Here is a 14,695-nt window from a genome sequence, read left to right on the forward strand (position 1 = left end):
CCAAAAAAAAGACCATGCAAACTGAAACCAAGAAGAGTGATCTTAATAAGCAATGGAAAAAATATATAATTAATGTTACCTTTAAATGTTTACATTTTGTTTACATTTAACAAAATGCTTACATTTTGTTGAAGTATTTAAAACTCTCTTAATGACAGTTTTAAATATAGAGAAAAATTTAAAAAAGCTGATGTTTATTCCATACTCTGTTATCTAAAACAGAAATGTTGAGAATTAAATGTCTTATTTCTTTGTAAAATTTTTTTTTTTTTTTTTTTTTTTTTTTTTGAGACGGAGTCTCACGCTGTTGCCCAGGCTGGAGTGCAGTGGCGCGATCTCGGCTCACTGCAAGCTCCGCCTCCTGGGTTCACACCATTCTCCTGCCTCAGCCTCCTGAGTAGCTGGGACTACAGGCGCCCGCCACCGCGCCCGGCTAATTTTTTGTATTTTTTAGTAGAGACGGGGTTTCACTGTGGTCTCGATCTCCTGACCTTGTGATCCGCCCGCCTCGGCCTCCCAAAGTGCTGGGATTACAGGCTTGAGCCACCGCGCCCGGCCTTCTTTGTAAAAATTTTATCGAGTAGTTTTGTTATAGACTGACTGTTTGTGTTTCCCATAAATTCGAATATTGATGCTCTAATCTCCAATGTGGTGGTATTTGGAGGCGGGGCCCTTGGGAGGTAATTAGGTTTAGATTAGGTCCTCAGTGTGGGGCCTTCATGATGGGATTAGTATCTTTACAAAAGGAAGAAGAAACCAGAGCTCACTCTCTCTCTCACCACGTGAGACAGGTAGAAGGCACTGGGAGAAAGCATCCGTCTGCAAGCCAGCAAGAGAGCCGTCCCCAGAACCTGGCCATTGCAGCTGGCACTCTGATTTCGGATTTCCTAGCCTTCAGAACTGTGAGAAATAAATGTCTGTTACAGTCAAGTGCCACATACTGATGATGTTTCAATCAGTGAGAGGCCACACCTATGACGCTGGTCCCATAAGATTATAATACCATATTTTTACCGTAACTTTTCTATGTTTAGATACATTAAATACACAAATACTTACCATCATGTTACAACTTCCTGGAGTATCCAGTCCAGTAACATGCTGTACAGGTTTATAGCCTAGGAACAATAGGTTATATATCTTAGAGTTTAGGTGTGCGGTGGGCTCTAACATCTAGATCTGTGTCGGGACACTCCATGATGTTCACACCACAAAATAACCTAATGATGCCTTTCTCAGTACACGACCCCGTCCTTAAGTGATGCATGACTGTACGTAAGCCACTCAGTCTATTGTAGTTTGTCACTGCATCCTAAGCGAAGACAGGTTTGAACAGTGTTTACCACCGCCTTCTTGTCATATAACTTAGGATATGGGGCAAGCATCTTTTCTGTGCCTACGCTAATTGCCATGTCCTTGTCTAAGTTTGGATCCATTACTAATTAATTTTTTATCCTTTGTATTTTCAGTGTTGTGAAATATCTCCAAGAATTCCTTTAATGTGAGTTTTTTTAGTCAGAATTATTTCCTCTAGGATATCTTCATATTTTTCAGTCACAACCTTTTCTCCCATTTGTATCAATAAGCTCACTTTCACTGAGTTTCTCTGGTTGCATTTCTAGAGTCTCTCAGATGGTGGTGGTAGTTTCAGCATTTCCAAGGTTGGCTACGCTGTCTTTTATAAGTCTATTTATATTCAATATTCAAATTTCACTTTCAGTATTGCCACATTTTTGTCTTTGCTGTAGTTTCATTTTCGTTGACCAGATCCTGTTTAAATTATGCATTCTTTTGTAAGATGTCATGTGGATTTATTACTGGGAGACAAGGAGTCAGCACATACATGCTTTGCTGTCTGTGCATGAACAGAACGGCAAATATTCAGTGACAGATCACTGGAAGACTTTGAAGGAAGTGAAATGACTGGTCACTAATCATATGTGCATTTGTTATTTTTATAGTGATTTCTGGACTGAAGAACTGGCGGCAAAGTTTGTGCATTGGATCGTTACTCTCAGTTATTATGCTGTAACTAAAATTTGAAAGCTGTTTTGGGGGGAGTAGTGTTATTTAACTAAATCATAGTAACTGAAATTTCTAAAAATCAGAATTATACAAAGCAAGCATATGCATATATATACACACACTCACATCACAGGTACATATATAGAATCAATGTGTCATAACCTGATCTTATATTTTAGTTACTTTCCTATTCTTTCTGCCTAGGTGGTTTTTCTCCTTTATTTTTATTTCTGCTTGTAAAATTATGCTCTCTTCCTTCATTATTGCCTATTGAAGAAGATCTAGGAAATTTGTAGACAAAACTTCAGCAAGCTCCCTGTTGCTGTCAGGTGCTGGCCAGACAGTTCTCTAGACAGCCATCACAAAGGCATTTTGGAATGTCCTCGGTGATTGGTGGCATGGCCAGTATTTTACAGTTACAACAAGCTTGCTTTCTATTGTCATTTGTGGGTTTCTCATGTTTATCAGAATAAATCGGTACTGGACAAGTTAGGAACTCAACTCTGCTCTGGGGAGTACTGCTTGAAGAAGTTTAGCAGCAGTAAAAGTGTATGATATACTGAATGCAAAAATGGCCCTTGTTCTCCACCCATCTCTGTGTTCACCTCTTTGTAATGTGACTTTGTAGCTCCTCCCTCACTTCTTAAATCTGGCTGGCCTTGGGACTTGCCTTGACCAATTGACTGAGATGGCCAAGTGACAATGTGCTACTGCCTTGCATGCCTCTACTCTCTCAGCCCATTCTGCCAAAGAGCCTACCTAGCCTGTTGGAGTTTGAGAGACCACATAGAGAAAAATGAAGTTATTCCAAGAGAAGCCATCCTAGACCAGCATACAGCCAGATGACTCCCATATATGAACAGCCCAGTGAAGATCAGCCAGAGCCTCCCAACACGATCATGGCTGCATGAAAACTTCAGCTCAGACCAGAAAAGCGACTCAGCTGAACCATAGACTTATGAAGGATAGTAACGCTCATTATATAGAATTTTAGGGTCTTAAAAATTACCAATAGTTGAATAATACAATACTGTTTATGGAGGCACTGCTTTTTGTTTTCTTAAATTAACCTAGCTGCTGTTGTAATCTATAAAAATGCCCTTTCTTTAGTCCTCAGCAGCAGATTAACTCCGAGCCAGTTCTCCTACTTGAACTTAAAAGAGATCTCTTACAGCTCCATCACCAGAGCTGCTGAAGTGTACAATCTGGAAGGGCAGAGGCCAGATCCTTCTATGCACTGTTTAGTCAGCACATTGCAAATTATCTGCTTCACAGGATCACTCAATAAATACGCCAAATGAATGAAGGCTGAAAGTGCTTCTTGACAAGGAGCAATACATCTAGAGATACCTGATTAATGCTCAAAACATCTCACCATTTTGAAAAGGTTTTCCTTTAAAACAAAATTCAATTAAAATTTCATTTTTCCTCCTCCTAAGAAAAAATAATTCTTTTTCTACAAGCAGTAAGTTTCCATGCAAAAATGAGAACAGATTTATAAATGAAATAATATGAAGGTAATCATACCAGAGGATGGCACCTGTCCATATCACTCGTCTAAAGAATGAGACCTTTGAGACAAAGCTTTGAGTTTTCTTGTGAATACTAAAGGCGGTTGTGTCCACTCATCTATATTTTCTTATCTGAAGCTCCTTTGTGAGCAAGGCCACAGATTTGAAAGACAGGAATCTGAGTTTAGAATTTAGATCCTATGATCCATTCATGGCTCGTAAGACTTGGGGTAAAGAGAGCAGACTTATTATTTTATTCAATGTTGGCCATGTCCTGAGGATCTATTAGGCTAAGATCAGACTGTAATCTAAAGTGGACAGGAAAGAGTAATTTGAATACTCTCGTTTTTCTTAAAAGAGATTCATTCACTTAAAGTCTGGAGGAAATTCCCTTAATTGATATTCTAAAAGAACTGTAATTTGGAAAATTCATTAGAAAGCCCATGCCTGGCGAATTTTGAGATCAATATTTTCAAAGCATAAATAGAACCATTTGGTATATTTCCAGGGCAACTTTTTAGAGCATGCAATCAAAATGTAATAAATGGTGCCTTAGAGGCAGGAATATGCTAATTTACATCCAATCTTAAATGCTTTGCTCAACATAGAAGTGAGCCTATACAGTGGATCATATACCCGCTCAGTGTCTCAAATAGTTTCTAGGAAGTTGTGATTTGGAAATAAGGACGTTAGTAAGATCCCAGGATGGTCCACGAGATGCAGAGGGTAATTGAGCTGTCCAAGGAACTGGTCTAATCTGATCCATTGTGATCCATTTCCAAACATTCTTCAGTCACTCTGAGAATTCTTTCATGCACATTAACAAGCATTCCTTATTCCTCTACCCACTATCAAGACCAATATATCACAAAGTCAAAAATCAGTTTTCAATTGAATTTTTAAATTTTTATTTGAAAAATACAATACACAGCAGAGAATTATTTCCTCCCCTACTGTTCTTTCACAAAGGAAACTGTATGGTAAATGTAACTGAGATATTTGGCTAGGATAGATCCTGAGAAAAGAGAGGCCCAGTTAGAAGTGGAAAATACAAAGTCTGTCAAAGAAGATTCACCTCTCTTTTAACATAAAAGAGCCTTTTAAGTTATCATAGGAATCAGATAAAACATGTGCAGAATTTCTGCCATGCAAACAGAGACTACTGAAATTTTCAAGTTGACCAAATTACACTGACCTGGGCCCCAAGTAAGTAGAATAAAAAGGAGATGTCTTTATCAGAAAGATATGTGTTTGCCTGCTTTTACTAGCCTACATATGTACATATTTACATATTAATGTTTTCTGAAATATGATTTTCATTATTCTCAGTAATAGCATCATGAATAAGGGCTATTTTCTGGCTTTTGCCTTATTCACATGTATCTTGCCTTTTTCATCTGAATTTTCTTCATGACAGCATCACTCACTGTACAATCTTGAGCCCATGATGTGTAAATAGTAGAGGTGACTTTACTCTGGTTCTGGGTTAAATCTGAGTTTTTGAAGAATTTATAACACTTGCATTCAGATCAGGTTTAGCAAGGTGCAAAGAAGCAACCTTGACACGGGAATATATAGGCAAGGCTTCCAACAGGAAAAATATTCCTGGTTGGCTCCTTGGAAGTCTGATGTACAATCAATAGAACTGATAAAACTCTGGAAGCCTTACTAGTAATCTAGCTTTCTAAGACATTATGATCATCCCCTTCACTTTCATTCTCAATAAGTGAATTCCCTATTACTGTTATTGCCTAAAAAGTCTTTAAAGAGGGTCAGGACATTCAAAGTTTCTCCATGTTCTAAATTTCCAACAGGACTGAATTGCTCTAGAGGTCTGAAATTAGTAGAAATTTGGATTTTCTTTTCTTTTTGGCTCTACTAGAAGTGTTTTAGCTTCCACCGTGATAGAAATGGGCAAATAAAATCTATTTGGGGAGTAATGGTCAATCTTTGGTTATATTTATTTGCTGATCTCTGTTGAAATTACAGAGACAATTAAAAGTTTGCTTTCTTTAGTACTGTAAAGTTTAGAAAGATTCATTTCAGTCAATTACTGCCAAAGTTACTTTGCCATATAAGCTAAAGTTACTTAGGGTAGTTTTAATTACTGCAAAGTTATTGTTGAGGAGTTTGCCTTCCTTATATTAATGGTGATTTTAATCTGTAATTCCACATGCTAAATGTAAGGTATGTCCCTTGGGCCCTCTCCTGAGTGGAGGCTGGGGCCTGAGGGTGAGGGTGGAAGGAGAGATGTTGAGTTTAGGCTTCTCTTTTACAAAGAGCCTCACATCTAGACTCTTGATATTCGTTATTTTAAAACTGGATTACAATTATTATATAGTTGTATATTTGCAAACTGTTCATTCTTAAAACAAACATTTAAAATACAGCAGAGATTTCATAATTGTATTCTGGCATTTCTTTATTTTTTGAACCATAGGTAGTTGCCCAGGATTCTACTGAGCTCTGAAAGGCCTCAATGTCCAAAATGAGATGACAGCTGTGCTGTATTAGAAAGGAATATGAGTTCAGGGTCAGAAAACCTGAATTTAGGCATCAACTATGTCTCTTACTAGTTTGTGATTTGGCATGTTATTTACCCTGTCGTGGCTTCATTTTTCTTATCTGTAAAAATAAAGCCATACTCTTCATGTTTATACCAGGTTATTATGAGGATTACATAAAATAGTTGGTGTAAATATACTTTGTAAACTATAAAGTACTACACAAATGCAAAGTAAAATACATTAACCATATTTCTAGCATTTATATAATTTAAATTATGTGTCAGGGTATAGTTCTTTCCCGTTTAAATTATGTAGAATCTTTAGTAGTAAAAAAGCCTAAGAATGGAGCCTTTGACCACTCTTGAGACACTGCTACTCATGGGAAATTACTCAATAATAAGGGACCAGTGCTGAATTTCCTGATTTAAGCTATCCTAAATACTGCCTGCATTCAAAAACAAGTCTTGAATTAAGCCACAATTGTCAGGAGAGGAAGTCCAAATAAATAATTTTTAATTATGATACATTACTTATTACAGTAAAAATTGGCATTTTCCCCTTCAAAAGCAGAAGCACCAGTCTTAGAATGTATAGTATGAATGGTATTTTAAGTGAAATATAACACAATATAATGTGGAAACATTATTTTACTATAGAACATACTTTCTAAAAGGAATTTCACACACTGAAATGTTAGAATGGAAATAATGTCATGCTGAATAATAAAATAAAAACCCCCATGACTTTCAAAGTCCACTTCAAATTAAACATGGCATACTGCTGACTAGATATATGAAAATTAAAAAAAAAAAACTAGCCCAAAATAGAAGGTTTTCTATACAAATACGATTTATGTAGAGGTTTCTCTTAACATAATTGCAGTGATTCTGTGAGAAACTAAAGTGAATGTTTTATTGAAGGATTTTGTTCATTTGGTCATCACACTTTTGTTGAACACCTACTTTGTGCTAGGCTTTGTTGTAAGTGCTGGGGACACAGAAAAAAGAAAGACAATCCTGCCCTCGAGGAGCTCACAGTCTAGTGGGGGAAACAGATAGGTGGACATTGATTTTAAAATTATAAAAAATATTAAACAACGTTATAAACTTCCTTTGCAATCAAACAAACTTTGGGTGTTATGAGTGGATGGTAAAAAGGGATGATGTCCAATGCAGTGAAAAACCATCTGCTTCAATATCATGTGACTTCTGCGAAGGCAGTGATGTGGTTCTGCAAAAAGAAAAAGGAATGACAAAGTGAGAGGCTTGGGAACATTAGCTTTGTAAAACATGTAGTACCTTTACAAATAATCATTAGCTTATATGCTGAATGTTGAAGTTGCCAAAACATCCAGCATTATTAAACTAAGTTTTATGTATTAGTACATAATTTTCGCCGCTAATTACATATTTTATTCAATAATCTTAATTATCCAAATAGATTAAAATGTTATATCTGCTTTATTCAAAATTAACTCTGAAATTTGAAAAGATAAAAATGGCAATGCCAGACACGTTAATATTCTGTTCAGTGTTAATGGAATTTTAATGCTGCATGTTGGAGTTTCAGATTAATTGCTCCCTGAGAGACAGATGGTGTAGAATAAGGTGGTGAAATGCTGACTAAAATGGCATTTGCTAGTTGACAATAATCTACTTAAACACTTCATTTTTGATGCATGAATCCTGACTCCAGACTGTGGTCTCTGTTGTTTACCTCTACCACAGAATTCTTTACAGAGCCTTTTTTTTTTTTTTGGAAAGGAACAGAATTATGTACAAAGAAACTCTGTGGAATGGCTAGTATTTAAATAGATTCAGGCATGAAACAGGCCATGTCATGCCTGCTGAAGTATTGCAATGAAAAACTACTATTACATAATTAATCATGCTACATATGGGCTTCTGTCAAGATCTAACGTGACTGACAGCCCCAACAACTAACATCAACATTACAAAAGGGTTCTACCATCATACTACCCATTTTAAATGTGTTTTGTGTAGTTTTTGTATGGCTTTTGCATTGGCTTTTTTATAATAAATGATATCATAAACAGAATTTCATATGATGAATGTACGCCATAAAATTTTCTCAACATACATGTAGCTTTTTTCAAGTTTAAGTATTTTAATTCATCAAAACATATTTAAAATGTGTGTAAAAAATTAAAATTCATTTTCATTGAATTTAGGCATATTAAACCACACAAAAGGAATCTCACTGATTACAATTTAGGGCATTATCTTCTAGGCTTGACCCACTTAATACTAGAGAAAAACAAAATTAGTAAGAATCAGGAGTGAGCAGAGCATGCTGAGTTTTTCACTAACTCCTGGTAACACTTTAGAAACTTTATTTCCCATTTAAAAATGCATGATGAAAATGCCTGAACATTCAGTAGCTCATCTCTAAGTTTTCTTTTGCTTTCCTTACAAAAGCTCAGGCATGACTTTAGGGTAAAGATGACTTGTCAGAGTTATATAATGCACTATAATTGAATTAAAACAATAAGAACTGTGGAAATCATACATCACAGTTTTATTTCCAGTGGCCCCACGGGTACTTGAAACCAGTGACTGAGAAAATGCAATTTGATATAGAGTGTTTCAGCACAAAATCCTCATGAACATCACACTTCTTACTAGGATCTAGACCAGCATAATTTCTGGAAAGATGTTAAGATAGAAATTAAAGATTAATCAGTCAGTGACAACTGGTGGGTAGAAAAAGGGTCAATAAGGGGCAGTAGAGAGAAAATAAATGAGGTAAGAAAGAACATGGGTGGTGTCCCAAAGGCCACTGGCATTGGCCTCAGTGTTCCCATTGACCCAGATAATGAAGGGAGGGTTCGCAAGGCTCATTAAGTTTGCTGAAGATGATCTTAAGGGGACAACCACCAATCTGGAAGGCAGAATTAAATACACATTAAAGGACTTTAATAAACAGAGAAATAATCAGAAGCAAACCACTGATGATCAGTGCACAGCTTGACAGAAATAGAGGAAAAACCAAGTGCACAGTGCAAGCTGGAGAGTGTGACAAAGAAAACTGTAATAACTGTAGGGTGACCATATAATTTATCATCTAAATATGGACATGTGGAAGGGGGGAAAGGGTGCTAATACTACACAAGGACAACAGGCTTAAATGAGGATTGTCCCAAATAGTAATATAAAGTCACCCTATACTGTGGTTTAATGTGTCCACTAAAATGCACATGTTGGAAACTTAATCTCTAAGGTAACAGTGTTGATAGGTGGGGCCTAATGGGAGGTGATTAGACCTCTAGGGTTCTGCCCTCATGAATGAATTAATGCCTTTATCATAGGTCAGGGTTTGTTATAAAAAAGCAAGTTTAGTCCCCTTCTCTCTTGTTCCCTCTTTTTGTGCTTCCACTATGTTATGATGCGGCAAGAAGGTGTGAGCACCTTGACCTAGGACCTCCCAGCCTCCGGAATCCTGAGCTGACACATTTCAGCTCCTCATAAATTACCCAGTTTGTGGTATTCTGTTATAGCAGCACAAAACAGACTAAGAAACCTTAATAATGAGGCATGGAATGTATAACTGTAGGTGAGCTATTGAGATCTAGAAAATACTGGAATTCAGTCTTAGCATTTAAAATCACATGCTTCAGTGATCATGATATCTCCCTTTAACTGCCCATAAATTTTAAGCCATATTAGCCTTTCCTATGCCAAAATATTACCAAGTTAAACTACAAGAACAACAGTTAATTTCTAGACTGACTTCATTTTTAGATCCCAGGATTTTAGGGAAAATTCTTGCCCCCTCCCCCAAATTAGCAGCTTTTCCATTTCACATCACTTAAGTTTTCACTTCTGAGATGACTTCATTTTTTCCTATTTCACTGGGATTAGAAGTATCCTGCTTGGGGCTCATTATTTTAAGGTAGTTGTGGTTAGCAGACAAACAGATGAAAATAAAACACTGAAGTGACTGTGCCTAGGAAGAAAAAATTAAGGAGAAATTTAATCATAGTACATGACAGGAGTGTGCAGACATATCAGAGAGCTTCTGTTCATTCACTTTACTGTTTAAGAGCAAATTAACCTATGTCATAAATGAAAGAGATGGATTATTTATCTCAGTAGTTTTGTTTTTTTTTAAGTTTAATTCTTTTCTGGCACAGGGGTGATTTTCCCTGAAGGAATCTAAAGAAGGGCCAAGATAATTACTTGAGGTCCTTTTGTAAGAATCTATTATATGATGCTACATTATACAACTTACATTACCAAGGTGTATGTACATGCATAATTTGAAATATACAGATGGCCTAATTCCTGTGCAGGAAGTTATTGTCTATTCACTTCCCAGCAGCATTTTTCCCAGTAACATGGAAAACCAGAATTGTGTTTAATATTTTCAGATTGTTGTCTTGAGAAATGGACTGCCTACGAGGCAAAGTAGTCGACCAAGTGTTTTTCTTTTTCAACATGGCTAAATTCTTAATATGCAACACTAAATCTTATTAGATGATAGTGCAAAAAAGCGGTAGGCAAACCAAAAAACTCATGCTTAAAAGTTCTATTCAGAATCACGAGATGAAAGTGGTCATAAAATGTACTGTCACAATTCCTGGTACCTTCTGCAATTACATTAACAGAGGCTTACCATGGAGATGACAAAGCTTGACTCCAAATAGCTGAAGATTAGAGTATGCTACATGAAGCATCCATTAGAAAGTGTTCACTCAGGTGCACAGCAAACCAGTGAGCAAAATAGAGTCTGATCCTTGAGTGCAGGGGTCACAAGGGAAAGTAAACACTTTGTTTCTGGAAAGTTGTACTAGATACTTAAATTTAATAAACTTGAAAGTCTCTATAGCATGTCCATTTTTAAAAGCTCTAAGTTCTGCATGAAAATCTCTGTTTTACTATTTATTCTATACCTCCACATAGAAAATACAGTCTGTAATTTAAAAAAATGTTACTTAAGACAAAACTGTCATGATTAATGATGTGAAACTTTGGTGATGACTTGCCATCTGGCAAGATCCGTCACTCAACAATCAACAAATCAGGGGAAAATGTGGGAAAATGCAAAAAGAGCACTCCAGGGAAGTGTTTGGAATTACAGCTATAGGAATACAAGCAAAATGCCATTGTTAATGGCTTCTTAGTTAAGGAATGCTAAATTCATATTAATGATGGAAAAATAACATGTATTTGAAAGATTAATAATAATAACAGCAGCAGCAGCAGCAACCAAAAGCTCTAGTTCCTATATTGCTTTTGGTTGTAAGGAAAACCTGCACAGAAGGACACATTTTTCTGCATTTGTCTTAGCTTTGCAACCCAATTCCAACACCAGTGCGCTCCAGCGCACATACGTTTATTGCCTTAATTGAAGGTGTTCACAGTGGCTTATTCCCATTATCCAGCTGAAGAGCCTGGCAAGACAGTCTTTAAAAGACCTTTCCTGTGAATGTGCTTCTTCACCATTCTCAATAGGTTGATTTCGGCACACCTACAAAAGGTGTTTTACATATTACTTAAATGTTTATTTAAACATTCACTTAATTTATTCAAAGTACTAGTTTATTTAAAGTTCTATGTTGTTACATTGTTAGGCCAAATGCCGAGATTAAATATTATCCCAGTTTCATTCTTTCAAGATGATTGATGATAAAAAGCTTTTGTGTTTGAATAGGAGAGGCTATCAACGATCAGCATAGGTTTTTAACCTAAACATAAAATGGGATCTGTGCATCTGTCTTTCATGCAATGATTTATGTCTTTGACTCTGTTGCTGAGGAAGCTGTGTGGTACAGTGGTCTTTGCAGTCAAGTCGTCTGAATGTCAAGCGTTTAAATGTGGTCTCCATCACAATTGAAATTTTAGCAAGCAATTTAACCTTTCACAGACCCAGCTTTCTCATCTGTGAAATAGAGGTAAGAATACATACTTTTTGAATGGATTTGTATTAAGATTAAATGGGATTATATACACAAGGGTCCCTGTCCCTACTCAAACATATTCATCATTTATTTATAGTTACTAATAAAAGTCACAAGCTAAAAAGGAAAGTTAAAAAAAGAAAAAGTAAAATAAATAAATAATTTTTAATTGGTTAGAATTTTACAAATAAAGCTCATTATCTGAATATAAAATACACTATTCTACCGATCTGCAATGCTCATATCCAAACAAACTTTAAAACCCAAAAAATGTTTCTTTTAAGATTGGTGCAAACTAATTTGGTGGCAAAACCTGATCTGTTGTGAGGCAATTTACACACTGTTTTGCTGCAGAAATTCTCATCTGTGATTACAAATGTTGCTCCAGACACTGCTTGTATAACCGAATATGCATATTCCTAAAATATAAAATATTTTGAATTCTGTAAAAGCATCTGACACTAAGGATTCTGGAGAAGGAATCATGGTCCAATAAATTAATCAACAATTCTGATGTAGCCTACATTGCATCAGGAAAAGATAGGTGGATGTCATGATCTCGAATATTGTCCCTGTTTATTTTGCGATTTGCTTCTTTAACTCATTCATTTGCTTCCTTCATTGTGTCCTTTAAAGAAGGGAAAGTGACCAGAAGAGAGGAAAAAAGCAGAGTATATGGAGTATGTGTTGGAAGGTTCTACTTTGTCACATTGTTTTCCTTCTGCTAGCTTGTGAAGTTGGTATTTTAGTAAAGAGAAACAATGTTAAAACCATTTAAGACGACATTGGTTAAATTCAGATTTGAAGCTGTGAAACTGATTCTAAAATTTATGTTCAGCAATTTCTTGTTGTTTTAAGAAGCTGGAGACATAAAAGCTATCATGGGACAGAACCAAAGTTTTCTTGGGAAAGGTGACTTTTTGGGGGGATTTTTAACCTTTCTATATAGTGGTTCTGTTTCAGTTCAGAGTTTTATATTGGTTCAGAGTTTTGTTTCCATTAAGAAGTTTCCTTTTTTTTTTTTTTTTTTTTTTTTTTTTTTTTTTTTTTTTTTTTTTTTTTACTATTCAGAGAAAAGAGCTAACACAGCTACCTTCTGAAAGAATCTCTAGGCAGCTTTCTCTGATAATTAAATCAGAGGCAGGCCCAGTTTTACGAGAGCATTAGCTACAGATCTTATGAAGTATTTCCAAGTCCTGAGAAGCCAAAGAAGCTTAAGGCTTTTCACACCAAATCTTTAGAGGCACTGATTCTCTACTGTGGCTTCATGCTGGAATCATCAGGATCTTTAAGAAAATACTGATGCAACCCCAGAGACCAGGATTTAATTGGTATGAGGCATGGCCTGGTTACTGGAATTTTTAAAGGCTCTCTGGATGATTGTAATATACAGCCAATATTGAGAACCACTGTGTGAGAGGTTCTGCAGGCCCAGCTGTATCCAGATCAAGTGCTGGCTCTAAATCCAGATCACCTGATATGCCTGATGTAGTACAACTCCTGGGGCCCAAGCCCAGGCCTTCTGGATCAGAATGTCTTGGTGTGAAACCCAGATATCTTCTCTTTTTTGCAAATGCCACAAGCAATGGATTGTCTTTTATGCCAGTCTGAGTACCACGGCCTAAAGTTAAAGAAAAGTGATTAATGAAGTAAGCATTATCTGGGATGTAAAATCAATTCCTTCTTTAAGATGCTATCCTTTCAGTGGCAAAAGAGTATTGCTTAAAAAAATCAGTGAACTTGAATAATTCCAAAAAGTACATCTTTGAATTCAAGCCTTTTGACATTAACTGCACATTATATGTCATGCTTAAAGCTGCACAATGCATAAAGGTGTTAAGAAGACCTTCAGCAAATACCTGTTTCAATCTTTTTTTTGAGATGGCATCTTGCTCTGTCACCCAGGCTGTAGTGCGGTGGCAATATCTCAGATCACTGCAAACTCTGCCTCCTGGGTTCAAGCGATTCTCCTGCCTCAGCTTCCCAAGTAGCTGGGATTACAGGTGCACACCACCACACCCAGCTAATTGTTTGTTTCACTTTAACTCAATGTTTCCCAAATGTATTGACATGAAATTTCATGGAAGTCTATTAATACTAATGTGTTCATGGTATTTGTCTTCTAAGTTTGTTAACTTCCTCAACTATAATAACCTTCCTCTCTACCACACTTCTATCCCATATCCATAGCTATATTCTCAATCAGTAATCATGTTTGAAATGTAAAATCCCAACTTACCTCCTGTCTTACCTCCCTCACACAACAAGGTTTCTTTGGCCATGAGGAAACTTCCTGACTACTAATTTATCCATCTGATCCAGTCTATCATGCTCCTTATGAATTCTGCTTCTTTTTCACTCCTTCTGGACCCCATGATTGATCATATGATCAATCTTTAACAGCATCCTCAAGTTTCTTGCCCTCGTGCCCTTATCTTGCCTGCTAAACAAAACCGTTGCATGAACTGGATTATCTACCCGGAACGTTCTTCTCTTTCACCCTCACTTGGCTCATGGTCCTGCAGCTCTCCCCTAAGATGATGTTTCAAGCATTGCTGCATTGCTTCAAGCGTTGCTAAAGGTCTCCCTTTAAGTGTTACTCCGGTATAGTCATCATCATCTTCTGTATATGATTACAAAATTCTCTCTGTCCCCACGAGACATACCATAGTGCTCCGTATTTGATATTTGTTACATTTCATATATTACAAATCTGATTATAATGATAAGGT

General features: G+C 36.4%; 1 protein-coding gene across 2 annotated transcripts in view; it reads right to left on the bottom strand.

The window, feature by feature from the left end:
* Positions 1-4,416: 4,416 nt before the first annotated feature.
* PLPPR5 (phospholipid phosphatase related 5) overlaps positions 4,417-14,695 on the bottom strand; it is a 117,342-nt gene continuing 107,063 nt past the window's right edge. For both annotated transcript variants that reach the window (XM_050778529.1, XM_050778540.1), the window contains exon 6: positions 4,417-7,273. In XM_050778529.1, coding sequence (XP_050634486.1) covers positions 7,241-7,273 — 33 coding nt within the window. In that variant the 3' untranslated portion in view covers positions 4,417-7,240. The remainder of the gene's footprint in view (positions 7,274-14,695) is intronic.

Source organism: Macaca thibetana, chromosome 1 (genome assembly GCF_024542745.1).
Source record: "Macaca thibetana thibetana isolate TM-01 chromosome 1, ASM2454274v1, whole genome shotgun sequence".
Classification (NCBI taxonomy): Eukaryota; Metazoa; Chordata; class Mammalia; order Primates; family Cercopithecidae; genus Macaca; species Macaca thibetana.